Source organism: Pituophis catenifer, unplaced genomic scaffold (genome assembly GCF_029215685.1).
Source record: "Pituophis catenifer annectens isolate HBS135680 unplaced genomic scaffold, rPitCat1.0.hap2 SCAF_3, whole genome shotgun sequence".
Taxonomy (NCBI): Eukaryota; Metazoa; Chordata; class Lepidosauria; order Squamata; family Colubridae; genus Pituophis; species Pituophis catenifer.
The window spans coordinates 94,104,156-94,130,869 of record NW_027256883.1 but is presented as its reverse complement, the minus strand read 5'-3'; the positions used below and the strand labels follow the sequence as shown (position 1 = coordinate 94,130,869).

The following is a 26,714-nucleotide window of genomic DNA, read 5'->3' as shown; positions in this document are numbered from 1 at the left end:
GTTTCGTGATCTTGAAAAAAAGATGAATTTAAGAAGTTAAAATCAAATCAAATTGAATTAAATTCATCTTTTTTTTAATTCAATTGATTTGGTTTGATTTAAAATTGCATACAGGTGCTATAGGTTCCAAGCATCTTTTTGTTTATGACTCTGAAATGCTGTGTAGTCCTAATAATTATTGCCTAGCAGAAAAAATAATTTGCATTTGTTACTATTCTCATTTTATTTTACGAAAGTGAATTTGCTCATGGTCGGAATTTGTTAAAAGATAGCCTATGGGTGGGTGCAATTCCCGTATCCTTTATTATATAACAATCTTTATATTATATTATAAAGCTGCACCTTCCTGGCTTTCTATATTTTAGGATGGGAAATAGTATGGAGGAAATATTGTTTAAGTGGCGTTGCTACTATCATTATTATGGTAGAATCTTTCCCCTAAGAAATGGTTGGAGAGGTATCTATCCATTGAGAAGTTCAGAGAAATTGTCCACCCAATGGTATCTCCCCTGCCATGTAAGTATGTCACCCAATATCTTTTCCCATAAGAATTTCAAAAAGGCATTTGTGCTCACCTCTCATTTTAATTACAAGGTCTATCTGCCTGGGAGACCTGGAAGCAATGGCTGATTTTAGTCACAAACTTATGAGAAGTCATTTTTCCTGTAGATCAGAGGAGGAGATATTTTTGTAAATTCTTAGTATTTTCTTTCCTCTCTGAATATTCTGTTTTCTGGTTATCTAAGCACCTTCAGCTTTACAATATGCCTTAAAGCTAGGATCTGATTTGAATCTTAGCTTAAATGCCTGCATTGTGAAAAGTCTGAGAAATATAATAAAGGATCATTTATTCAATGAGCTCCTCCCCCCCATTTTGACTCATCAACTTTTAAATTATTAGTTGTTTGCTTTCTTGACTCACCCTTTTGGCACAAGCAAAAAATTGATAAACATTTACCATTTAAAATAAACATTCATTTTGTTTTATTTAATTTTAATGACTTTTCAATTAACTGTGCTACTAACTGCATGTAATATAGTGAAAGGAAAGAATTTTTACAACGTATTTCTAAATGAAACTTAAGGATAATTAGAAAGTTATTCTAATATATCTGGGATGGACAGAAATTGGATTATTTAACTAGATATATCTTTTATATATACTGCTCAAAAAAATAAAGGGAACACAAGCAGAAGACATCCGAGATCTGAATGAATGAAATAGCCTTAGTAAATACTTTGTTCGTTACATACAGTAGTTTATACATAGCTCAAACAACTGAAGGGAACACAAAACTACTGTATGTAACGAACAAAGTATTTAATAAGGCTATTTCATTCATTCAGATCTCGGATGTCTTTTGCTTGTGTTCCCTTTATTTTTTTGAGCAGTGTATATCCTCTGCTGTTGGCAATCAAAGAATTATTAATTTTAATGTATGGTGAAGGAATTAGACAAAAGTGTACCTTATCCCAAAAAATGAGGACATACAATTAGTATTAGGATAATTAATTTATTCACAGAGAACAAAATGTAAAAAAATCTTTGGAATCATTGAAACTATCTTCATAGAACAGTTAAAACTTTTAAAGTGTCCTTTCTTTCTTCCTTGTAATCACAAAACTAATTTCAGTTTCAGTCACATCCAACACATATGCTCAGCAAAACTTCGGATACCACTCAGGAGTGTATTAAAGAAACTTCACAAAGAATTCATCTATGTTAAGTAACTAAAACTCACCGAGGACGGGACAGGACACTACATTGAAGAAAAACAATATTCCATTTTGAGTTTCACATTTTTTGAGATCTGGTTCAGTATATTTGGCAATTCAGTGCCAGATAGCAGATGAAGTCATATTGCAGGGTTTGGCAGATTGAGGGACAACTATGCTGTCAGCTGCCTCAGTGAGTAGATGATTTAAAAGAAATACAAGTACTACTTGTATTATTGTGGCAGATTACAGTAGCTAGGAAAACTCCAACAAATATATTTTTTTCCATCTCATGGAAATGTATTTTGTGAAACATATTTTATGTATTATAATGAAGGCATAAAGCAAACATATTTTAGAAGAAAAGTTTTGGTTATAAATTTCATTAATCCAAAATTTTTTCCAAAAGTTTTATATAAATCAGGGTCAAAATAAAGATGTTTTTGTGAATTATAAACTATTTTGAATTTTTTAGCTTCTAGTTTAATATATAATATTATATAGTATAATTATGGTATTAATTTAATTAATTACTAATTATAATACATAGTGGTATGAATAGGATTTGGTTGCTAACTTCTTTGGTCTTGCAATCTTTGTGTCTTCTCACTGACAGTATATGATATAATATATAAGGACATGACAATGTATAATGTTAAACCAAATTACAATATTATGTCCTCTATTTAGAAGACATACATTATAACATTATGTTCTCTATTTAGGTTCCTGTTTATTTAATATTTGTGATTTGTTTTCTACTATTATGTACAACATTTGTTTATTACAGCCCAACTAATGCCAGTTTTCTAATGCCTTACTATCAATCCAGATTTAAGACCATTTCTGCATCTGAAAATAAGTATCAAACATTAATATAAAGAAGAATAAATTCTAGGGAAAGCTCAAGGATGAAAAATCATTATTTTAAAGAAAACCCAATGTTAGAATACTTTGTTAACAAGAAAATAAGCTCTTATAAAAATACTATTAAAACTTCCACCTTACTTTCTACCATTATATAATATTCTGATACAGTATAAACAGTAGTAGTGGAAAATATAGGCACATTATTTGTAGGGAACCATTAAATTGCCTAGATGTACTAAAGGGAACTATGTTTATTAATAACATAAAATCTAAATGTAATTTTAAACTTTTTTTGCTACACGACATCTATTATTATGGGTTCTTCAGACCAGAAGTTATAGTGCAGGATTATAATTTCTCATTTATTTTAGCCAACAACTAATGGAGTATTTGGTTTTTATCTTTCAGGTTTGAACATCAGTGGCTTAAAGGAACAAAAAAGTAATGGAACCAGTTCTGAGCCCAGTTTTTCATCTCTGGAGAGGAAAAGCTCTTTGTCAAGGTAAAATCGTTAAAGTGTTTCATTACTGAATTTTTTCAACTAAATGCCTCTGGGAATTTCATGGAATCCTGACAACAATATTTTGATCTCTGGGCTTCAGTTCAGATTTGTGTTTCTAAAGTAATAACATTAAAGACAAGAACACCTTAAAAATATTTGTATTAAAGCCAGGTATTGTTTTGCAGCTGTTGTTCTCTTATTTTAAGACTCCATTGACATCTCAGTGAACCACAGATTAGCATGTACAGCTGCTCTCAGTAGGACTACTTAGAGATTAGACAATGGAAGTTGTTAAAACATAAAACATAAAGTCTTCAAGAAATAAAATGGTGTGTCATCTCCTGGATGGAGTTGAGATGTAAATAAACTTCAGCTCAATTCCTGTTTTCATATTCGTTAAAATGCTAGATTATCTGGTTTTTGTTTTTTGTTTTGTAATTTCAAATTGAGAGCATTTAATTAATGCCCTTGTTTTTCCTAAAGAGATGCAATTTATCTACTCTTCCCCCCCCCCCCCCAGTTCTTTGGGTGATTTTGTGTTACACTTTTTTTCTATCAGCAGCATGATTCAAATTGCTGGCAATCAAGAGGTATAAGTAAATGAAGCATAGCAAATAATTCTGGAATTTTAAATTGGCTTTAGATTGTTACATAATAATTGTCAACACACTTCCATAGCCTGATTGTGTTGCTTTGTGTTTGAAAGCCTCATTTGTATTTTCTGATCTTTTTGATTATATTATACAATAATATGCCTGTCCCTACTTAGTAACATTTATACATTTTTTAAAATTTTAATTATATAATTATGTAAAATTGGTACTATGTATTCATGGAATAAAATTAATTGAGCAGCCTATAGAATAAATAGTAATGCACTTTATACACTGTACAGTGCAATTATTTTCAGATCTGATTTTCAGGAACTGAAGTTGGAGAATAATACTTTCTGAAGTTAATTTGTTAAAATATATTGGTTACATTTTAATTTCATAAGTTATTGCTATTTGAAGGAATAATAAGTCAAAGAAGTATCTTCAAATACTGTTTGCTATATAAAAAGAATAAACATGTTGTAAACACTATCAACATTTTTAAAAATGTTCTGGAAACATGCTTTGAATTATAATATGAACAAGCAGTTTCATATAAATTACTGTTCATATAATGCACGGTATAGCATAAAGAAGCAAGGAACATTCTTATTCTAATAGGGAAAAATTAATTGCACAGTATAACATGAGTTAATAGTTATTTTTAAAAACACTTGCATTTTAATTTTCTCTATAAGGAAAATAAAGGCTTTTTAAAACCACATTGATTAGTAACATTTCCAATCTTATATTGGATGCTTCTTTTATAAAGATGTTACCAATAAAGTGTGAAAGAAGGGATAAGACTCAGTTATTTATTTGCAGTTTGGATACAGAGAAATTTCTTACAGGCTGATGTCTAAAGGTTCCACTTATTGTTACTTCTTGCACCTTCGTGCTATTACAAGTGGTCTTGAAAACCAGTACTTGAAAATAAACATAACAGTCTAGTACCGCTGTGGTATGTTTAATTCACCCCCCTTCCCATAGTGTTTAGTCACTGAGCTGATGAGCGACTCGTGAAATTCTCTGATGGACCTAATTTTTTTTTAAAATGGCTTCCACTGATGTCCTACAGACAATAATTATGATGTGCTAGTTAAGCCCAAACTACAGCTGAGGGATTTTACTTTAAAGCAGAGGCTTGGGCGCAAAAATGCATTTATAGCTCTTTGTCTGGCACCTCATTATGCGTGGACCTGATTCATTAAGTAATTGGTTTGCAGTTGTTTACATGAGTATTAAGGCTTTTATTCAGCAGTCTTTGAGAGATACATTGTGCAAATGTTGCATGTTATGAATGCAGAATGAGGGGCAGTGGACAAGTCCTATTGGCTAAACACTGCACTCTGTTGAAAAGCAAGTAAAAGAGATTGGGTGCTGCTTTGCATAGCAATGACTTTCTTAATAAGCTTTACAGATTAATACACACAAGCTATAAAAGATGCAAAGAGATACTCTTAGCACATTTATCCATGCTCATTTCACTATTATGGCACTGGAGATGGGAAGAATTGAGTGCTTTCATATTCTTTTTTTCCAGCGCAACTTCAGTGCATGAAACTTAATAGAATCCAATGTTTATTGTATTATAAATTGTGGGGGAAGTAGGCAGACCTGCAACAGTTTATTATTAAAGATTCTTTCAATGTAAATCTTTTCCACCATTGTGTGTCCAACAGCAAAATCATTTTGTGGTTGAGTGGGGATGAAAGGCATAATGTACGAAGGAGTGAGTCTTAATAGAAAGCTGCTCTCCGATTGAAGGCCACTTGTTCCCTTTTGTATGAAGGTGCATGCCACAGCTTCCTCTTCTCCAGCAAATATTACCCTGTTGTATCCTAGCTGAAAACAATTTTCTTGCCAGAGTTCCACTGCTTAGTACAAATACACTTTAACTTGGACACAAAGTTTCTAACTTAATTATTACATTACATTTAAAGGAAAAATATTTATATGAAACAAATGATCCAAAAGTAACATATCCTTAGTAGTTATAGCATAATTATTAAACCAATGGTTGCAGCAATGTGTGTGGCATTTGACTGCTTTGTAGCAATACAATCAGCCAGTGGATGTCAGTAGCAGACTGTCCTTGCAGGTTTGGGCTAGATGCAATGTCTTTTCTTAGAAGCCTTTTCTTTTGCAACATCTGAATGTAAAAAATAAAACCCAAAATATTTAAGTTGGCTTCCTGAAGTATGCCTTAAGATTTCAGTATTCTTTTATTTACCAAGTTATCTATTAAGGACAATAGGACTTGCTTTTGAGTTTCATAAAATTCTTATCTGATTGACTATTTAAACTGGCTTTTTAAACAGAAGTGTCTTTTTCTTTAAATATTTTATTCACTTGAATACATTTCTAGTTACCACTTGTAGCTATTTGTACTGATGATTTCAAATATAGCTTCTGATAAATGCTTCCTTTTAATCTTCACAAATAACTACAATGACCAGTAGGGGTCACTGTTTCTTTGCTAAATTCAAGTTGCATTTCTCAGTCTATTTCCAAATGAAATTTATATTTTAGCAACTATTCAAATATGGACTGAGTTTTAGTTTCAAAAAACTTCAGTGCTGCTGGTATCAGTTTATCTTCTGGGGAGTAGAAGAATCTTTTGATGGCCATTGTAGATTTTGATGTCATTTGTATAAGATGGTCAAGGTGAGCTTTCCTGGATTCTCTGTTCATGGAAGACATAGCCCAGATATTTAGTGATGTTTGATTTTTTTCAATTCTGCTCAATTATCTAAGCCCGCTGTCTTGGTTTCTAATTGAAAATCATTATTTTAGATTTCTGGTAGTTTATAAACAGCCTGTTTCTCATCTATACTACCCCCATATTAGCAATATAAAAGAATGAGATAGTTGTGGCACTTATTCTTCTCTTCCTTAAACCTTCTGAATAAATGTGACCAAAGATGATTGTGACACTAGTCTACTGAAACTACAGCACAGCACAGTTCAAAACACTGATAAAAGTAATAGCTTCATAGATAGAAGCAGATGAATGACTTTGCAGATGACATTGCCTTAATACTGCTTAAGTTAAATAAGCTTTTCCCTTTGATCATTGAAGACATATTAAAATATGGAGAGGTAGTGAATTTTGAAATTAATTTTAGAAAGACAATGGCTTTGTTCATCAACATCAGCTCCAAATTAGAGAATGAGGTAAGGGTTAAATAGTCCTTTAAGATTGGTCATAAATGAATTATCTTGGACTTTAAATATACTTTTTCTCAGTTGTGTACACTAATTTTGAACTAGAAGAAAGGGGGCAATGTCAGGGTCAGATTTTTAAAGTGCAAACTTAGAAATTAAAATGCTTATATGTATAGATAGTTGGTGATAAAAAGAAAAATGCTTTATGGATGCAAAAATAGTTGAAGTCCTTAAATTGTTAAAAGAAAGGAAAGTTTACTGAAACTAATGTTCTGATGGTATAATACTATTTCTTTAGTATAAATGTCAATATAAGAATTTTTGAAAGAGATATGGTAATATTAGAATAGAATAGAATAACAGTTGGAAGGGACCTTGGAGGTCTTCAAGTCCAACCCCTTGCTTAGGCAAGACACCCTACACCACTTCAGACAAATAGTTATCCAATCTCTTTTTAAAAACTTCCAGTGTTGGAGCATTTACAGCTGGTAAATTGTTCCACTGATTAATTGCTCTAACTGTCAGGAAATTTCTCCTTAGTTCTAGGTTCTTTCTCACCTTGATTAGTTTCCACCCATTGCTTCTTGTCCTTCCCTCAGGTACTTTGGAGAATAGCTTGACTCTGTCTCCATTGTGGCAGCCCCTGAGATATTGGAACACTGCTATCATGTCACCCTAGTCCTTCTTTTCATCAGACTAGACATACCCAGTTCTAGCAACCATTCTTTATATGTTTTAGCCTCCAGTTCCCTAATCATCTTTGTTGCTCTTCTCTGCACTCTTTCTAGAGTCTCAAGATCTTATTTACATCGTGGCAACCAAAACTGGATTCAGTATTCCAAGTGTGACCTTACCAAAGCATTATAAAGTGGTATTAACACTTCACATGATCTTGATTCTCTATTCCTCTGTTTATACAGCTTAGAACTGTGTTGGCTTTTTTGGCAGCTGCAGAACACTGCTGGCTCATATTTAAGTGATTGTCCACTAGGACTCCGAGATCCCTTCACAGTTACTACTATTGAGCAAGGTACCACATATACTGTACCTGTGCATTTTGTTTTTCTTGCCTAAATGTAGAACCTTACTTTTTGCACCATTGAATTTCATTTTGTTAGATAGCACTCAATGTTCAAGTCTGTCAAGATCCTTCTGTATCTTAAGCCTATCTTCTGGAGTGTTGGCTATTCCTGCTAGCTTGATATCGTCTGCAAATTTGATGAGTTCCCCATCTATTGCCTTGTCCAAATCATTGATGAAGATGTTGAAGAAAACTGGGCCTAAAAGAGAGACTTGGGGTATCCCACTGCATACTTCCCTCCATGTAGATGCAGTTCCATTGAGGACTATACATTGAGTGAGGTTTGTCAGCCAGATATGAATCCATCTGGTGGTGATGCTGTCTAACCCACATTTTTCTATTTTATCAAGTAGTAGGTTATGGTCTACTTTATCAAATGCCTTACTGAAGTCCAAGTAAATTGTATCGCAGCATTCCGCTGGTCCACTAATTTTGTCACTTTGTCAAAGAATGCAATAAGATTAGTCTGGCATGATCTATTTTTGACAAACCCATGTTGGTTTTTGGTTATTACTTTGTTTGCTTCTAGCTGTTCACTGATTCGTTGCTTGATTATCTTTTCCAGAATCTTCCCTGGTATTGAGGTTAGGCTGATAGGTCTGTAGTTTCCTGGATCTATTTTTTTTCCTTTTTTTGAAGATGAGAACTACATAACAGCTCTTTTCTAGTCCTCTGGCAGTTCCCTGGTGCTCCAGGATCTTTGAAAAATATAATTCAGTGGTTCTCATCTGCCAGTTCCTTCAGAACCTTGGGATGTAATCCATCTGGTCCTGGTGATTTGAACTTGTCTAGAGTAAACAGGTGCTCCATTACCATTTTCTTCCCTATTGAAGATACTGGCATGTTTTGAGAGATCATTCAAAGATTTGGAAATTAGTAATATTTTTATTTTTCTCCCCATACTTAACCAAAACAAAAACAACCCACCCCACCCCCATATCTAAAACTGTTGCCTTGTCTTACCTTGGGGGCTTGCAAAAGGGGTAGATGAGGTCCATGGAGTACCTGCCATTAACTTAAGGTAAATAAGCATCTGTTTTTTGTATTTTTGCTTGTGGATTGTGCATTAATAATAGAAGATTTGAAACTGGAAAAAATTAGTATTTCTTCACATAGTACAACTATAGAATGTTATAGAAAGTGGAGTAATTCATAAAGGAAAGATGTTTTAAACTTTTTAACAATAGAATACATTATGAAATAACACTTTTATTGAAAAGCATGGTAGGGAGATTTCTTCCTTTTGAGTGGTTTGAGTAAGAATCAATTCCTTATTCAACCCCTCATTTCTGGATTCATTTAGCTTCTCCAACTAGGATTTATGTAAATAGTGTAAAAATCCATAAGACGAAGTGTTATAAACAGCTTTTGAAGATTGACAAGGTATTCTTTATTTCAGTAACGAAGAAGTCATAAATCTTGTATACAAAATGGATTTATGTGACATTGTAGCATACTTGTAGCTGTGGAAAAAGTAGACATGTACCAAGCTTCCTTGGAAAATGAACACAGTTTTGAACTCATCTGTGTAGTTTGTGCCTACACCACTTAAGGTTAAGAACTAATAAAACAAATTGACAGATGGCTTATTGTAGAACATTGCAGACATAATTTTTTTAAATATGGAAGATTTTTCTGCAATAATTTGTTTAACTCTAATTTGATGTCTGTGACTAGAATTGGACTCTTACCTGTTTGCGCCAAATCACTCCTCCTAACACAAACAAGTTGTGGCATCAGAATGTATAACAATTGTGGCTATACAGCAGTGGCAAAGGAAGACCGGGGGGGAGGGGGGAGATGAATAAATGGAGTAGGGGTGGGCATTTACTCCAATCAGATGGAAGGATATTGGAATCCTATCATAGATGACTTAAGAAAATAGTCTGAAGTATCATTCATAATAATAATTTTAATATATTGAATTGATACATACTGTATTTTTCGGAGTCTAAGATGCTCCGGACTATAAGACACACCTACCTTTTTTGGGGAGGAAAACAAGTAAAAAAATCTGCCTCTGCCTCCCAGCAATTTGCCTCCTTGCAGCAGCTAGCTTTTTCATTTTCATTTTCAGCACAGCCTGATTAGCACAAGAAAAAAAAACCTGCCTCTGCCTTCCAGCAATTTGTCTCCTTACAGCAAACAGCCCATTTCAGCTTCAGCACAGCCTGATTAGCACAAGCAGCAGATTGTTGGTTGGATCGGCCTCCCGAAGATCAGCTGTTTCAGGCTGTAGGGATTGCTATAGCCTATTGCTGCTTCCCCACGCCCCATTTTCCGGGCGGGCGGCGAGTGGGTGGGGCTACATTTGGTATATAAGATGCACCCAAATTTTCACCCTCTTTGGGGGGAGAAGTATGCATATAAGCAGTTTTCTTATATCCGAAAAGATGTGTCTAAATCTAGAAATATGAATAATACAGATGCTGCTGCACCGTTGTACAATATGAATTTCTTTATGTTAGCTATTATTTATGCAGACATCTTACGATAAGTATGTGACATTTCTTTCAACAAGCTTATAGCAGTTCTGTGGAAATCTTGAGAAAGAACAATACTTTATTTCAGTTGGACACTCTTTCATAATTGTAGTGTTACTGCCATCTGAACACCTAATCAGATATTTTTTTCCATGATAATCTGTCCCTAGCCTGAACTTTTAGGTCTTCCAACAATGCTCTGTAAATGAGTCCATCCAACGTACTTGTCCTGTTCTTCTCTTTCCTTCTAGCTTTTCCAAAATTAGACCTTCTCTTGAGAGTTAGGTCTTAGTATAGTATATCCACAGTAGGATAATTTGAACCTGGTCATTTGTACCTCTAGTGAGAATTCTTAGTTGATTTGTTCAATTATCCTTTTGTTTGTTTTCATGGCTGTCCACCTAATTTATAGACGCTTTCTCCCATATCAACATTCAAAGCATCAATACTCTTCCTACTCTGGTTCTTTAAAGTCCAACTTTCACTTTCATTGAGTTTTGCAGAGAATACCATTGCTTGCAAAAATCTGATCATTGTAGATATTTACACATCCCAGTAGTTCTTTTCCAAGGCCTTCATGGCTGTTGTACTTAGTAAATTTTTGACTGCTTGTTCCATTATATTAATAATTGGTTCCAAAAGGCAGAAGCTATCCACCATTTCGATATTTTCACTGTATATTCAAAGGTTGGCAGTTCTACCTGTTGTCATTAGTTTACTCTCCTTCATATTTAATTTTAGTCCCATTTTTTTACTGTACTCTTTTGACTTTTACTAGTAGACTTCCCATATTAAATATACAGCATATAAGTTGAATAAATAAAGGGAGAGTATACAGCCACTCTGTTTTTCCGTGTTCTCATAAGACTATAATTTCTTCAGTTGTACATAGGTTTCACATGAAGACAATGAGGTGTTCTGGGATTCCCATTTTTCTAAGCACATTCTACAGTTTGATGTGATCAACACAATTGAAGGTGTTTCTGTAATATATAGTGACTTTTGTTGGATATTTTATAGATAGAACTTATTTTCAGTGGAAATTTATTTCTTCCAAGCTAGTAATTTTCTATAAATATGTATACTTTTATTAAACTATTTACAAACTTACGTTTCTTTGCTAATTTTTAAAAATGCTGTTCATACTGTTGTTTTTCTGGAGTACGATGTTGGTTTGCTACATGCTGGATATTCTGTATAAACATACACAAAAATGTATAAAAACCTTAATCCAGAGAAAATGGCAAAATGGTCTGGAAACTAGGAAGTCTTAAACAGTGGAATACAAATATTCTTGTCCTTGGTTAAAACTGAATTCTGAAGTTTTTAGTCCATTGTTCTTAGAATTCATTCTGATCTTAAGTTATATCTGAATATATCCACATGTCCACTTGTTGCTGAGCAGAATATATCCATCTGTCCACCTGTTAATGAGCACTGATATATTTTTCTTTTTTTATAGAGAGGAAAATCAAAGAGGAATAATATCTACAATAAAATCTAAAGGTAAGGATATTATCAGTTATAGTCACCTAACACAATTAGACTCCCCCCCCCCTTTCTGGCAATAGAGAATCTTGCTAGGGCTCATGTAGTCCATGTAGTGGCATCTTGGTTCTAAGACATCTGTAAGAAGGAATGAAACAACACTCGGCATTTTTGCCCTCAAATAAATGTGTGCCCTTATGTCAGTCTTCTTTTGAGGACTACCAGAGCAAGCCCCCTAGTTTTCTTGGCAATATTTTCAGAAAGGGTCTTTTTCTTCTTTTGGAACCAAAAGAGATTGACTGGTTTAAGATTACCCAATTGGCAAGGTGCAACTAGAAAAGCAATCTCCCACTTCCTAGCCAGATCCCTTTAACTGCTACATCAAACTAGCTTATTTACAAAACAGGTTTGCAGGAATTGAGTATGTCTAATTTAATGAAAATAAGAACTAGTGGTGGCATGATATCAGCATTCCAATATCTAAGGGGCTGCAACAGAGAAAAAGGGGTCAACCTATTTTTGCAAGCACCTGAAAGCAGGACAAAAAGCGATAGATGAAAACTAATCAAGGGGCAAACCAACCTAGAAGGAGAGATTTCCTGACAGTAAGAACAATTAATCAGTGGTACAACTTACAGTTGTGGGTGCTCCAACACTGGACGTTTTAAAGAAGAGACTGGACAACCATTTGTCTGAAAAGCTATAGGGCAGTGATGGCTAACCTTTTTGCCATTGCTTGCCAGGAGTGGGGGGCAGGGGAGGTTCACGCTTGTGCGGGCCCACACCCATACTTCTATGCATCCCGCCCTGCGCATGCGCGCACAACACCACCACCTCCCGCTCCTGGCACGTAATGGCCTGGTAGGCCCATTTTTCTTTCTCACTTGGATCCAGATCCTCTCTATGCATCTGGAGAGGGCGAAAACAGCCTTCCCCCCCCACCCTCGAAGGCCCTCCGGAAGCCTGAAAGGGCCCATATCCCAACTCCCATGACCTTTTTGCTGTACCCAGCCTCCAGAGGCCTCTCTAGGAGTCTCTGGAGGCTGGGGACAGCAAAAAAAATCACTTCCTGTCCAACCAGGAGTTGGGAAATGGGCCCTTTCAGGTCTCCGGAGGGCCTCCCCGGGGGGGGGAGTTGTTGTGGCCCCGCCCTCTGAGCCTATCTCATCGGAGGAAGAAAGCTCCGAACATGAGGGAGAGGAGTCAGCAAGGCCTCCCTCTCCAGGCCCCTACCCTCTGGCACTGTCTCAGGTGCCGGCCGAGGGAGAGGAGATTAGCCAGGAGCCAGGTGTCTCGGATGAGCGAAGGAGAGCCGTCATTCCTGGATGCACGCCAACGAAGGCGTGATAAACGGTTGCAGCAGTTAAGGAGGCGTGCTAGGGATTAGAACTGAGTCACTGGACCACGCCCCAGAGACTATATAAGAGAGGGTGGTGGCTGGTAAAACTCCATGACGAACAAAAACTAACTTTGGCTAGTCACTTGAACAACGTCTGAAGCTGCCGAAAGGGATATTGTTTTGCTGAACTATTTGCAATGCGTATGTAATTTTATGTTATCTGTTGCAGTAAAAGCTCTTGGCAGACGGTGCTTCTATTGCTGCCAAGTTTGAGATAACAACCTGTGTGCGTGCCAAGTACTTTCTTAACCCTCGGCTGGCTGTGTTTGTGTGTGTGTGTAGACGGGGACAGATCATCTTGTTCGTCACCAACACATACTCCATCGTTAACCCACGATGGACCAACAGCTGCAGCAGCAGATACAGCAGATGCTAGAGGCCAATCAGCTTCTGCAACAGCAAGTAGCACAGCTAACTGCTCAACTTGCTTTGGGAAATGCTCCTGCAGCTCCCCCTCCTCCCCCTCCCCGTCCGAGATGTCCAGTGAACGTGCCAGATAGGTTTTCTGGGCAGCAGGAGATGTTCCCGGCCTTCCTGGGACAATGCCAACTTTTCTTGGCGATGAGGCCGGAGGATTTCCCGGACGACTGGGCTCGGGTTGCATTTGTGATCAGCGCCCTCTCTGGCACTGCCGCCCGATGGGCCACACCCCTGTTGCTACAAAATAGCCTCTTGCTCCTGGACTATCAGGGCTTTTTGCAACACCTGCGCACCATGTTTGAAGACCCCCTCTGGGTGCAGACGGCAACGAGGCGCATCAAGGACCTCCGCCAAGGCAAGCGCCCCCTGCAGGACTATATTGCGGAGTTCCGACTGCTAGGCCAGGATTCGGCTTGGAATGAGGCGGCGCTGCTGGATGCCTTCCTGGACGGCCTCTCCGATGAGATGCAGGACGAGCTGGTTTGTGTGGAGCGCCACAGACCCTCGACGCGCTGGTAACCCAATGCCTGCGCATCGACGCCCGCCTTCAATAGCGTCGGGCCCTTCCGGAACCACCGACAGCATCGGCACCCCCACGTTTCGCACCGACAGTGCCCCGGACCACACCGCGTTTTGTGGCGATAGCTGAGGAGCCCATGGAGCTTGGAGCAGCCAGACCTCAACTGACGGCCCAGGAGCGGATGCGGAGACGCCAAGGGGGGTTGTGCCTCTATTGCGGCGAGACTGGACATTTTGCTGCCTCGTGTCCCAGGAAGCGGAGTGGAGCGCTCAAGCCTGTTCCGGAGTCTCGGCATGACCAGGTGGGAAACGGGCCAGGCCTGACCTAGGGGAAACCCTGGGTCAGGCATGTGACCATGCCCCGCCGGAGTCGGCGGCTGTGGACTGTGAGCCCCCTTGGCACCTGATTTTGAACACCCGGGTGTTGTTGGCTAACCGGTCGGAGGGGCTCCAGGTGCACGCGCTGGTGGACTCAGAGGCCACCACGAACTTTATGGACCAGGCCTTTGTGGCCCATTACAAAGTCCCCTTGGTTCCAGTGGACCCTCCGTTGCGGGTCGAGACTATCGATGGGCGGGAACTCGTGGCGGGGCCCATCAAATTCGCTACCCAGCCCTTGCGCCTCGCCATTGGGAACCACGAGGAGGCGATCCAGTTTTACATGATGGCGGACCTGCACTTTCCCTTGGTCCTGGGGATGGCCTGGCTTCGGGCGCACGACCCTCAGGTGGCATGGTCGTGAAACACCATCTCGTTCCCGAGCCTGCAGTGTGTCGACCACCTCCGCCACACCTGTGCCGGCCAGGACGTCTCCGCCCCGAACGTCTCCTTGCCTCCGGAGCTGACGTCCGTCGACGTGTTCAGTGAGAAGGAGGCGGACCGCTTGCCCCCGCACCGACCCTACGACTGCGCGGTGGACCTGATGCCCAATGTGCCCCTGCCCTCGGGACGCCTGTACTCCATGTCGGAGCCCAAGCTGGCCGCCTTACGGGACTTTCTGGAAAAGAACCTGGCCCGTGGGTTCATCCGGCCTTCGACCTCCCTGCTCTCGGCCCCGGTCCTCTTCGTGAAAAAGAAGACGGGGGACTTACGCCTGTGTTGCGACTACCGGCGCTTGAATGCCATCACAGTGCGGAATCGCTACCCCCTGCCGCTGATCCCGGAGCTGATGGAGAGGTTGCGGGAGGCCTCGATCTTCACTAAGCTCGATCTCCGAGGGGCCTACAACCTGGTGCGCGTGCGAGAGGGGGACGAGTGGAAGACGGCGTTCGGCACTCGGTACGGACACTTCGAGTATACCATCATGCCGTTCGGGTTGACCAACGCCCCCGCGGTCTTCCAGCACTTGATGAACGACGTGTTCCGGGACATGCTGGATTGGTTCGTGGTGATCTATCTGGATGACATTTTGATCTATTCCTGGACCCCGGAAAGCCACCTCCAGCATGTCCGCCAGGTCCTGCAGCACCTGCGGGAGCACCAGCTCTATGCGCAGTTGGAGAAATGCTACTTCTTCCAGACTTCCATAGAGTTCCTCAGGCACATCATCACCCCCGAGGGTATCGCGATGGACCCACGCAAGGTGGAGGCCTTGCGCAGTTGGGAACCCCCGCATCGAGTGAAGGACGTCCAGCGTCTGTTGGGATTCGCCAACTACTACCGGACCTTCATCCCGGGCTTCGCCACCCTGACCTTGCCGTTGACCCAGCTCCTTCAGAAGAAGGTCCCGTTCCAGTGGGGGGCCCCGCAGCAGCAGGCCTTCGAGGTCCTCAAGCAGGCCTTCGTCACGGAGCCGGTCCTGAGACACCCCAATCCACACCGTACGTTTGTGGTCGAGACGGACGCGTCCAACGTGGCAATTGGGGCGGTGCTGCTACAGGCTCCGGTGGATGGCGGCACTCTTTTTCCCTGCGCTTATTACTCCTGGAAACTCAATCCTTCCGAGCGCAACTACACCATCTGGGAAAAGGAGTTGCTGGCTATCAAGGCCGCGTTCGAGGCTTGGCAACATCACCTCAAGGGGGCCCGACACCAGGTGGAGGTGCGGACAGACCATCGGAACCTGGAGCACCTCACCACGGCCAGGAAGTTGAACCAGCGGCAGATCTGGTGATCATTGTTTTTCGCCCGGTTCAACTTCCATGTCACGTACATTCCGAGCAGCCTCAACCAGAGGGCGGATGCGCTATTCCGTAAGCCGGAATACTTTTGCCCCAAGGACTCCCTTCCCCCCGGACGGTGCTGCCAGCGGACTCCTTGGCCGCGGTCCAGGAACCGGTGGACCTGCGGGCTCAGGTGCTGGAAGCGCAGCGACGGGATGACTGGTCGCAGCAGCGGAGAGCGGATGTCGGCCCCGCGTCCCCATGGACCGTGGAGGAGGGCTTGCTCAGGCACCAGGGTCGGCTGTACGTGCCCACGAGTCCGCTCCGAGCCCTCGTCATGAACCAGTGCAATGACAACCCCCCGGCGGGGCACTTCGGCTTCTTTAAGACCTTGAACTTGGTGACGCGGACTTTTTGGTGGCCTCGGGTACGGCACGACGTGCACGCCTACGTGACATCCTGTGTGACATGCCGACAGGCCAAAGCCGCATCCGGCCCCCCTCCTGGACTCCTCCAGCCGCTGCCGACACCGGAGAGACCGTAGGGAGCCATCTCCATGGACTTCCTAATGGACCTGCCCTTGTCCGCTACGTTCATGACCGTCCTCATGGTGGTGGATGCGCTCACGAAGATGGCACATTTCATCCCGTGCCGCGGCCTGCCTTCGGCCTGCACCACGGCTCGCTTGTTCCTGCAACATATCTTCCGACTCCACGGCCTGCCGGACCGGGTGGTGTCGGACCGCGGGGCCCAGTTCACGGCCCGCTTCTGGAAAAGCCTGATGGCCACGCTGGAGGTGCAGGTGTGCCTGTCGTCGTCGCACCATCCAGAGACTGACGGGGGCACAGAAAAGGTCATCGGCATACTGGAGCAGTATCTCCGCTGTTTCGTCAACCAGCAGCAGGACAACTGGGCCGAGTACCTTCCCCTGGCGGAGTTCGCCTTTAATAACTCCCAACACACCTCCACCCAGATGACCCCGTTCCATGCCAACGTCGGATACCATCCATGGCTTTTCCCGTTGACAATCTTGGATTCCCCTGTTCCCGAGACCCGGGACTTCCTCTTGGAGCTGCAGGCGGTGCAGCAACTGGTGCGGCGGCAGCTGATCCGGGCAAAAGAGGATTATAAACGGTTCGCCGATCGCGCCCGCCGGGCGACGCCACCGCTGGAAGTCGGAGATCGGGTGTGGCTGTCCACAAAACACCTCCCCACGGACCGGCCGGTGAGGAAACTGGCCCACCGCTTTATCGGTCCCTTCCCTATCGAGGCGGTCATCAACCCGGTGGCCTACCCGTTGACTCTACCCCGCTCCATGCGGCTCCACCCCGTTTTTCATCGGTCCCTCCTGGTCTCTGAGGCCCCCGCGAGCCATCTCCGCCGCCCGCCGATGCCTGCCCCCCCAGCCGCAGTCGACGAGGACGACGCCTTGACGTACGAGGTGGACAGCATCCGGGACTCCCATTGGCTGAAGGGGCGCTTCCAATACCTCATCGCCTGGAAGGGGTATGTGCCCACCGGGCGACGCCACCGCTGGAAGTCGGAGATCGGGTGTGGCTGTCCACAAAACACCTCCCCATGGACCGGCCCGTGAGGAAACTGGCCCACCGCTTTATCGGTCCCTTCCCTATCGAGGCGGTCATCAACCCGGTGGCCTACCGGTTGACTCTACCCCGCTCCATGTGGCTCCACCCCGTTTTTCATCAGTCCCTCCTGGTCCCTGAGGCCCCCGCGAGCCATCTCCGCCACCCGCCGACGCTTGCCCCCCCAGCCGCAGCCGACAAGGACGACACCTCAACATACGAGGTGGACAGCATCCGGGACTCCCGTTGGCTGAAGGGGCGCTTCCAATACCTCATCGCCTGGAAGGTGTACGGGCCCGAGGATTTCACCTGGGTGGACGCGTCTGCCGTTCAGGCCTCTGACCTGGTACGGGCTTTCCATGAACAGTTCCCATCCCGACCCCATCCCGACCGTCAGACCCGGGGGAAAGGCCCTGCGGTGGGGGATAGTGTTGTGGCCCCGCCCTCTGAGCCTATCTCATTGGAGGAAGAAAGCTCCGAACATGAGGGAGAGGAGTCAGCAAGGCCTCCCTCTCCAGGCCCCTACCCTCTGGCACTGTCTCAGGTGCCGGCCGAGGGAGAGGAGATTAGCCAGGAGCCAGGTGTCTCGGATGAGAGCGAAGAAGGAGAGCCGTCATTCCTGGATGCACGCCAACGAAGGCGTGATAAACGGTTGCAGCAGTTAAGGAGGCGTGCTAGGGATTAGAACTGAGTCACTGGACCACGCCCCAGAGACTATATAAGAGAGGGTGGTGGCTGGTAAAACTCCATGACGAACAAAAACTAACTTTGGCTAGTCACTTGAACAACGTCTGAAGCTGCCGAAAGGGATATTGTTTTGCTGGACTATTTGCAATGCATATGTAATTTTATGTTATCTGTTGCAGTAAAAGCTCTTGGCAGACGGTGCTTCTATTGCTGCCAAGTTTGAGATAACGATCTGTGTGCGTGCCAAGTACTTTCTTAACCCTCGGCTGGCTGTGTTTGTGTGTGTGTGTAGACGGGGACAGATCAGGAGTCTGTTTTCGCCCTCCTCAGATGCATAGAGAGGATCTGGAGGTAGGTGAGAAAGAAAAACGGGCCTTCCCCACCGGCAGGAAACAGCCTGTTTCCCTACTTCTGGTGGGCCCAGAAGGCCCAAAAATCAGCTGGCCGGCGCTCATATACGTGCCAGAGCTGAAGTGGCATGCCCACTGATATGGCTACGTGTGCCACCTGTGGCACGTGTGCCATAGGTTCACCATCACGGGCATAGGGTTTCCTGCTTAAGCAGGTGGTTGGACTAGAAGACCTCCAAAGTCCTTTCCAACTCCATTATTCTGTTATTCCTTTTCTATATGCATTTCATTACCATATGCCTTCCCCCCAATGGCTGGCCTTACACTGCAGTCTCCTTTCATCATTTTGATGAAAATAGTGATAACCTAAAGATGTTGCTGTTTCATATTTTTGTCAATGACTTCCACACATATTACACATTATATGAAAAGTACTTTTTTTGTAATATACTAAATTAACCCGGGGCCATCTGTTTATCTCTATACTGTAAATCCTTACACTATTAATTTGGATGTGAGCCCTCCAGATATTTTTGGATTTCCATTATTCTTGACCAGAGGCCTTTATTACTGAGACTGATGGAGGCCTGAATCCAACATCTGAAGAGCAACAGGTTTCTTGCTCCCTAAGTAGCCATTAATTATAAGGAAGGTGCTTGAGTCCAGTGATTTCTGCAGCATTTTTAGTGCTACAAAAGCCTTTTTGAAGCTAAGCAGAATATATACAATTCACATAGTGATTGCATTACCTTAAATATGTTGATTCCAGCTTTTATTTGACTGTTCAAAACATAAAATGGCCATAGATCATTCACATTTCAGTTTTCAACAATTATGGGATTCCTGACGGTGCAGATCCAGGACTGGAGGATGCAGGTGACCCTGGGCCCACAGATTGTCTTCATCTATCATAAGGAAAAGAACCTCTAGCTTTGTCAATCATAATGTGGATACCATTTTTGTATACCAAATGCTAATAGTAGTAATTCCTGAGAGATTTTCATTGCCTAAAATTTCTTGCAGTTTCTGCTTCTTCAGGATTAATGTCTAAGTCTGAGGTTCTCTTGTATTTCTAGCTTTTTAAAATCTCTTTACATATGATGCTGATGCCCAACTCCACTCATCCATTTTTTCACCTTAATTCACTCAAGAAACTTGTTTTCCCTTTTTCCTCAAAAAAGATGAGCCAGAAAAAAATGTTTCATAAAGGTGACAATTGCACAATCTCTTAAATGAGGATGATGAATCAGATGGACCAAGTCCAGTCCATATACCAATGGAAGAAGAAGTTCTTTGGCTTTGATTACAGTTAAATAGAGGTCATACAGTATTTAATATTTGTACTGTTATCTAGTTGCCATTCATTGAAGGCTTTTAACATCCTAAATAATATAAATCATTGGTTATGTTGACACTAGATGCCTTGTCATTTCTTTCCCCATCTGTTTCCCAATCCAGCTTTTTGGGGAGAGTCTGATGACAGCAATTCTGATATTGAAGCAGCCCTACGCCCTCAGGAACATTGTTCACAAGAAGATGGATTCAGTGATTTCTATGACTGACTTGATATTCATTTACAAACAAATGATAAAAAGCCAGTAGCAATTTTTCAGGACGAAAGTGGTTTCAGGAACAGTCAATCTGGAATGGATGTCCTGATGGCATTTTTATGTACCTTACCATAGCCACTTCTTCACACCAAATTATCCTGTCAACCTACTTTCAACCAATATGTTTATGAATGATTGAAATATTCTTCTGAAAACCAAGCTAAAAGAGCACCAAAATGTAACAGTGTAAGATTTATACCTGGATTTATTTGAAATCTGAAGTACAAAGAAGAGAGAGAAAGGAGTAATTTTGGAGCTGAAAAATTGTAGGCCTTTAATTTATATATTCCCTCTATACCTGTTCCTTGCTTGGTTGAAAAAAGTTCGTTGTTATACTTGAATGGCCATCAAACTAATGGATTCAGTTCAGGTCAAAACAACTATGATGTTTATTAATACCATTATGAATTTTGCATTAAATAAAAAGCTACTGATGGGGTTGGGTTCTTGTTTATATTTGTAGCTTTAACCATTCACTACTGTTTACATCAGGAAGGAAGTTTTTAGTTATGAAAATAGTTGCAAAAAGAAAAGCATGATTAAGAGGGCTGGAGGGAACGTCATAAAATGAACAATTGTATGAATAATGACATTTCTGGCTTAGCTCTATCGCTATTTTTTTAGCTATAGAAGTAAAGCATATTATTTCAGAAATCAGATTTGTAAACATGTATCTTACCTTTAGTTTATCATAGACGATGCAAGATATTTGTTGTCTTTTTATACTCCCAATAAATGTACTGAAAACTTGGAAGAAACTGTTTTCACAAACTTTGTTTATATTTTGAAATCAATAATTATCTTTAAAGATTAAATAATCTTTGCAACAAACAGGATCTTCACAGAAAAAAAAAAAAAAATTAACCCAGCAGTTCATTGTAAGCTGTGGTACTAAATATCTCTTGCAGGATTGGTCATTAAGTCACATAACAGTTTGCAGTCTTGCATTTGTCTTTGAAGTGTTTTGCAAACATATCACACTGAACTATTAAAGGTTATGTTAGACCATGGGTCCTCAAACTGCGGCCCGCTAAAGCAATTAATCCAGCCTGCAGAGCACCACGAGGTTGCCCTGCCCACCCTTCAGCAGAGCGCAGAACTTGCCCTGCGACCTGGAACCGAAAGGTAAGCTCAACAATTTTGGCCTGCAGAATGCTTGTGGAGGTGGTGTGTGTGTGTGTGTGTGTGTGTGTGTGTGTGTGTGTGTGAAAGGAGGCAAAAAACCAAGCAAAAACGGCCTGTTTCTAGCCAAAAAACAAGCCATTTTTGCCTGTTTTTTAGCCTGCAGAATGCTTGTGGGGGGGGGGTGAAAGGAGGCAATAAAGTAGGCAAAAATGGGCCGTTTTGGCCAAAAAACAAGCCATTTTTACCTGTTTTTAGCCCGCAGAATGCTTGTGGAGGTGGGAGGGGTGAAAGGAGGCAAAAAAACAGGCAAAAACAGCCCATTTTTGGCCAAAAAAAAAAAAGCCGTTTTTAGCCTGCAGAATGCTTGTGGAGGTGGGGGGGGGTGAAAGGAGTCAAAAAAACAGGCAAAACAGCCCGTTTTTGGCCAAAAAGCAAGCCGTTTTTGCCTGTTTTTACGCTGCAAAATGCTTGTGTGCGGGGGTGTGTGTGTGTGAAAGGAGTCAATAAAACAGGCAAAAACGGGCCATTTTTGGCCAAAAAAAGCCATTTTTTGCCTGTTTTTAGCCTGCAGAATGCTTGTGGAGGTGGGAGGGGTGAAAGGAGGCAAAAAACCAGGCAAAAACGACCTGTTTTTCACCTTTTCCGCCTCCAGAAGATAGAGAATAGAGCGAGAGAGAGACAGAAAGAGAAAAACAGAGAAGGAGAAAGAGAGGGAGGGAGGGAGACAAGGAAAGAGAGAGGGAAAGAGAAAGAGGGAGAGAAAAAGAAAAAGAAAGGAGAGAAAGAAAGGGAGAGGGAGAAAGGGAAAGAGGGAGAGAGGAGAGAGAGAAAGAGAGAGATGGAGAGAGACAAAGAGGGAGAGAAAGAGAAGGAGAGAGAGACAAAGAGAAAAAAAGAGAAAGAGAGGAAGGGAGAGAGAGAAGGAAAAAGAGAGATAAAGGGATAGAGACAGAGAGATTTTCTCCAGCTCCTTGGGGCTGAGAAGAATTGCTGCAAAACTGAGTTTCCTGAAGTGGACCACTAAGACTCCTAACTGAAAAACCGATCTAGTAAAAAGAAAAGGCAACCAAAAGAGCAACATGCAAACAAAAGCAAATAAAACACCCCCAGGAGCAAAACAAATTAAAGTTTAATTTGTGTGCATTGTTCAATGGACTGTTAAATTGGCCACACCCACCTAGTTACATGACCACCTAGCCACACCCACCCAGCCGATACGGCCCAACAGTGAGGGACCATGTATTGGCCCCGTTTAAAAAGTTTGAGGACCCCTGTGTTAGACCATTCGTCTTCACTGGATGAAATAGATACAAATTGTCCTTGACTTATGACCAATTGCTTAGTGACCATTCACTTATGACAGGCACCCCCAGATACTTATGACAAGGCTCTGAAGTTGCAACATCTGCCGCCCCCCGCGGTAGTTACATGACATGACATTTCAGGTTACCCTAACTAATCATAACGTATATGCAACATGCCAGGTAATTTATTGTATATATAACATATAAATCATCACAAAATAAGATGTGCAAATGAGGCAAATGAGATTTCTGTGCCCTGCAATGCACTCTACAATGGAGGAATTATATGAATAGTTATGTATTCTTCCTTTAAATTAAATGAATTTGATTAACTGTTTAATCTAATGGACTGTCCCCACTGTGTGTCCAATGTCTCCCTGCCCAGTACAATCGCAAACAAATAATGGAAAGGAAGGACACCATGTTAATTCACTAGTAGGTCTCTAGTCCACCAACATCGTTCTAGCAAAACTTTTTACAACTCCAAGAGATTATGATACAGATCTTGAGTATGCAAAAAAAAAAAAAAGTGCTTTACTACTGAATCGGATTCCTTCAATGAGCACACAATACAGCAGCCTTCTACAATCCGGTTCCATGCCAGATGCCGTGGAACCTCCATACCAAAAATTCCAATCATGGGTAAAAGTCAGTTCAATTGCGGGACGTCGGATTGACCAAGGGTGCAATCTAGTGGGTTAACTTCAAATACGGAGTTCAACATGTCAAATTCGGATGTATGGAGGGAGCGGTAAACCAGTTGGTAAAATTAGGGGGAAAACCCATTTTTTGAACAAGGAAAATGGGGCACAAATAAAATGACGGATATGTTGGCTTTTTTCCCGAAATGTCCTCCAGCCAATATCACTCTCGTTAGATTGTCTAGCTATCAATGAATACCCAACACAGCCCTGCTTATTCTCCCGCCTTTTTCTGCCTCAAGATCGCCCGGCTCCACCAACAGCCACTCGAAACCGAAACCGCTTTTCCGCTCACTTTGAGCAGGGGAGTTGGAGAAGTTACGTCATTGGCGACGTCACCCTACGCGCTGAGCAGTTACGTCCTTTTCCCATCGTGCTAGGGGTGACCCGGTGACCCGGACATCTTTCGTCGCCGGTTTTATCACGCAAAGGTCTGCGTAGCCAAGGGTCCGGGACAACTAATGGGGGTCCCGGCATTTTTCCGGTGGCTGAGCCGCAAATACCCCTCCATCATCGTGTCCTGCACTGAGGAAAAGGTGAGCGAGGAAGGAAGGAAGGGCGCTTGGCGGGACGGGCGCTGGCGCTGCGTTGCCGCGGCTTTTGAGCCCTCGTTGATTAGGCCGAAAGAAAAAAAAGGGGGGAGGGGGAGGAGAACGGAAGAGCTGGTCGATCTCTCCCGAGTTGTTATTGCTCTCGCGAGATGTTGTTACGACTGGGTAATACCACCGCTTCCACTTTCTCGTGGGATTGGTGGTTGGGCTTCGCAAATGGGTGGTTGGGACGTTGTACAGCAGTGATGGACACCATGTTTTGGTTTTCCGAATCCAAACAAAACAGGCTTTTCCGACTTAAATATGGCGCTTTCGGTTGGTTGCATTATGTGCATGTTGATGAGCTAGGAGATTAAAGGACTTTTCGATAAAATACGATTCATAGGAAACAATTGTTTTGCTAGATGGTTAGTTTTATTGAATCTGGTTCCGTTTGGTAAAGCCAATTCTCTAAATAGAATGGATAGCTGAGTTAGGTAGATGTACCACTTAATTTTTGCACGTGTCCATATATGAATAATTAGTTTCTACACACTTGCTTCATAACTCTCAAGCGTATTAATAAAATGCTGCTGCTTAAGGTGTTACACTATAAACTTTCCAGGTTAAACCAGGTTAACATTCTTATTCTTCGTGCTTTCATAAAAGCCTGGCACAATAATTAGTAATAAACCAGTAATAAAATTAGTGGTTGGAAGGAAACATGTCATCAAGCCCACTTGTCTACTCTCTACTGCTTGTCTGATCTTACTATTAGAATGTTTTTGTTAGTGTGTAATTGAAAGCTGATTTAAAGCTATTTTTCCATGTTGTGTAATCTGTGGCAATATAGAAGGGGTACTTTTTTTCTATTTGAAGAGTGTTATGTTTTTCTCAATGTTTTTTTCAAGGCTTAACAGATAGGATTTATGTCATAGTCTTATTATTATCGGTCTTTGTATCTATCCTAATTTCTTAGAATCTTTAAAGTGTGAATCCCAGAATTATATTCAGTATACGGGGCAACAGTAGGACCGTTGGTATGATTTAGAAAATATGCTGATGTTGATACAATCTAAAAATGCATTTATCTTCTTTATGTTGGTGATGCATTCATTCAATTTGAAAACAGGCTGTGAAATAAATCCTATCTGAAAACTGTTAAGCCTTGAAAAAAAATCACTATTGAGAAAAACATGATAGCACTCTTCAAGTACAAAGCAAGTGTACCCCTTCCATATTGCCACAGATTACAGAACATGGGAAAATAGCTTTAAGTCAGATTTCAATTGTAAGGCGCTGCCACACAAAAACACTGTTGCCATGATCTCGGGAAGCGTTTTTGGCCGGTAGCGCTGCGATCCCCTCTCTGAATCCACGCTGCTGCCCAAAAATGTTTTCCTCCCTGGAAATGCACATTGCAGAGCTGCGCGCCCTTCTCCTCCTTCTCCACAGACTCACTTTCTCTTTCCTCTTGGCTAGATCTGCCACCCGAAAACGCTTGCCAAGATCACAACAACAGTGTTTTCGGGTGGTAGCGCCTTGCCTTATGCCCCCTGCGCAGCGTCCGCTTCGCCAACCGAATCCCGATGTTCACACTTCCCCAGGCCGCTTATGGAATCAGGCTCCGGCCGAGGCAGCAAAGGCACAGGGGGCTTCTCGGGAAGCCCAGCACCCAGCAGAGAGGAGCCAAGGCAAGGGTTCGGGGTCGCAGCAGAACAAGCAGCCAAAGCCTGTCTCCGCCAACGCGCCTGCCTCTCCCCCCCCATTCTAGGAAGAAGAACTGCTTGCCAGCACTGGGTGCCCGAGAGAAGCGCCGGGTGGCTATTTTGAAAGGGATGGGAGGCTAAGGCTTTATGCAAGCCTTAGCCTCCTCGATCGGGGCACCTCCCTGGGAATTGCTGCCTGGCCTGGCCCGGGTGTTTGGAAAAACACTACACTGCTGGAAGGGGAAGGGGAGAGAAGGAGGAGGAGGGGCATTACTCAGAGGCCAGCTGGAAGATAAAAGCTGCAAGGCTCTGCCATATTCTTTCAGGTGAGCCGTCCTTGCGCGGCTCTCAGGTCCCTGCCCAAACTGGCCTGGAAGCGGCGTGTCACCTCACACGCGCAAGTGAGGCAGCAGCTGCTCTCGCCGGTAACTGAGCCTGCAAATAGGCCCCTCCTAGGCCAGTAGCAGAAACCGACTGCCCTCCGCCTGGGTTGTCTGGAGAAGGGGCATGCAGAGCGGCTAGCTGCCTTGCCTTACATTGGGGAGGCAGCGAAGATCTCCAGGCAGCAGAGATCGAGGCAATAATGTTTTCGGGTGGCAGTAGGCATGGTGGGGGTTGAGCGATGGGCCCAACCACAGGTAGCGCGCACCCCCACCCAACCCCTGCTGCTGCGCCGCCAGCCAAGCCAGGCTCTCTGGCCATCCGCCGGGGAAGGAGCCGTGGGCTGGGCAGCTGCCTGCCCTGCCAGCAAATGCTGCCCCATGCGCCTAAGCC

The 26,714-nt window shown here is 42.8% G+C and overlaps 2 protein-coding genes across 3 annotated transcripts in view; both read left to right on the top strand.

Annotated features, from left to right (window-relative positions):
• The window catches only part of KIZ (kizuna centrosomal protein), an 81,762-nt gene extending 60,500 nt beyond the window's left edge, over positions 1–21,262 (top strand). For both annotated transcript variants that reach the window (XM_070939135.1, XM_070939134.1), the window contains 3 exons: positions 2,995–3,088; positions 11,876–11,919; positions 20,420–21,262. In XM_070939135.1, the coding sequence (XP_070795236.1) occupies positions 2,995–3,088; positions 11,876–11,919; positions 20,420–20,523 (242 nt within the window). In that variant the 3' untranslated portion in view covers positions 20,524–21,262. The remainder of the gene's footprint in view (positions 1–2,994; positions 3,089–11,875; positions 11,920–20,419) is intronic.
• A 2,845-nt stretch (positions 21,263–24,107) lies between these two features.
• XRN2 (5'-3' exoribonuclease 2) overlaps positions 24,108–26,714 on the top strand; it is an 83,224-nt gene continuing 80,617 nt past the window's right edge. Inside the window, exon 1 of the mRNA XM_070940795.1 lies at positions 24,108–24,237. Within this exon, the coding sequence (XP_070796896.1) occupies positions 24,163–24,237 (75 nt within the window). The 5' untranslated portion in view covers positions 24,108–24,162. The remainder of the gene's footprint in view (positions 24,238–26,714) is intronic.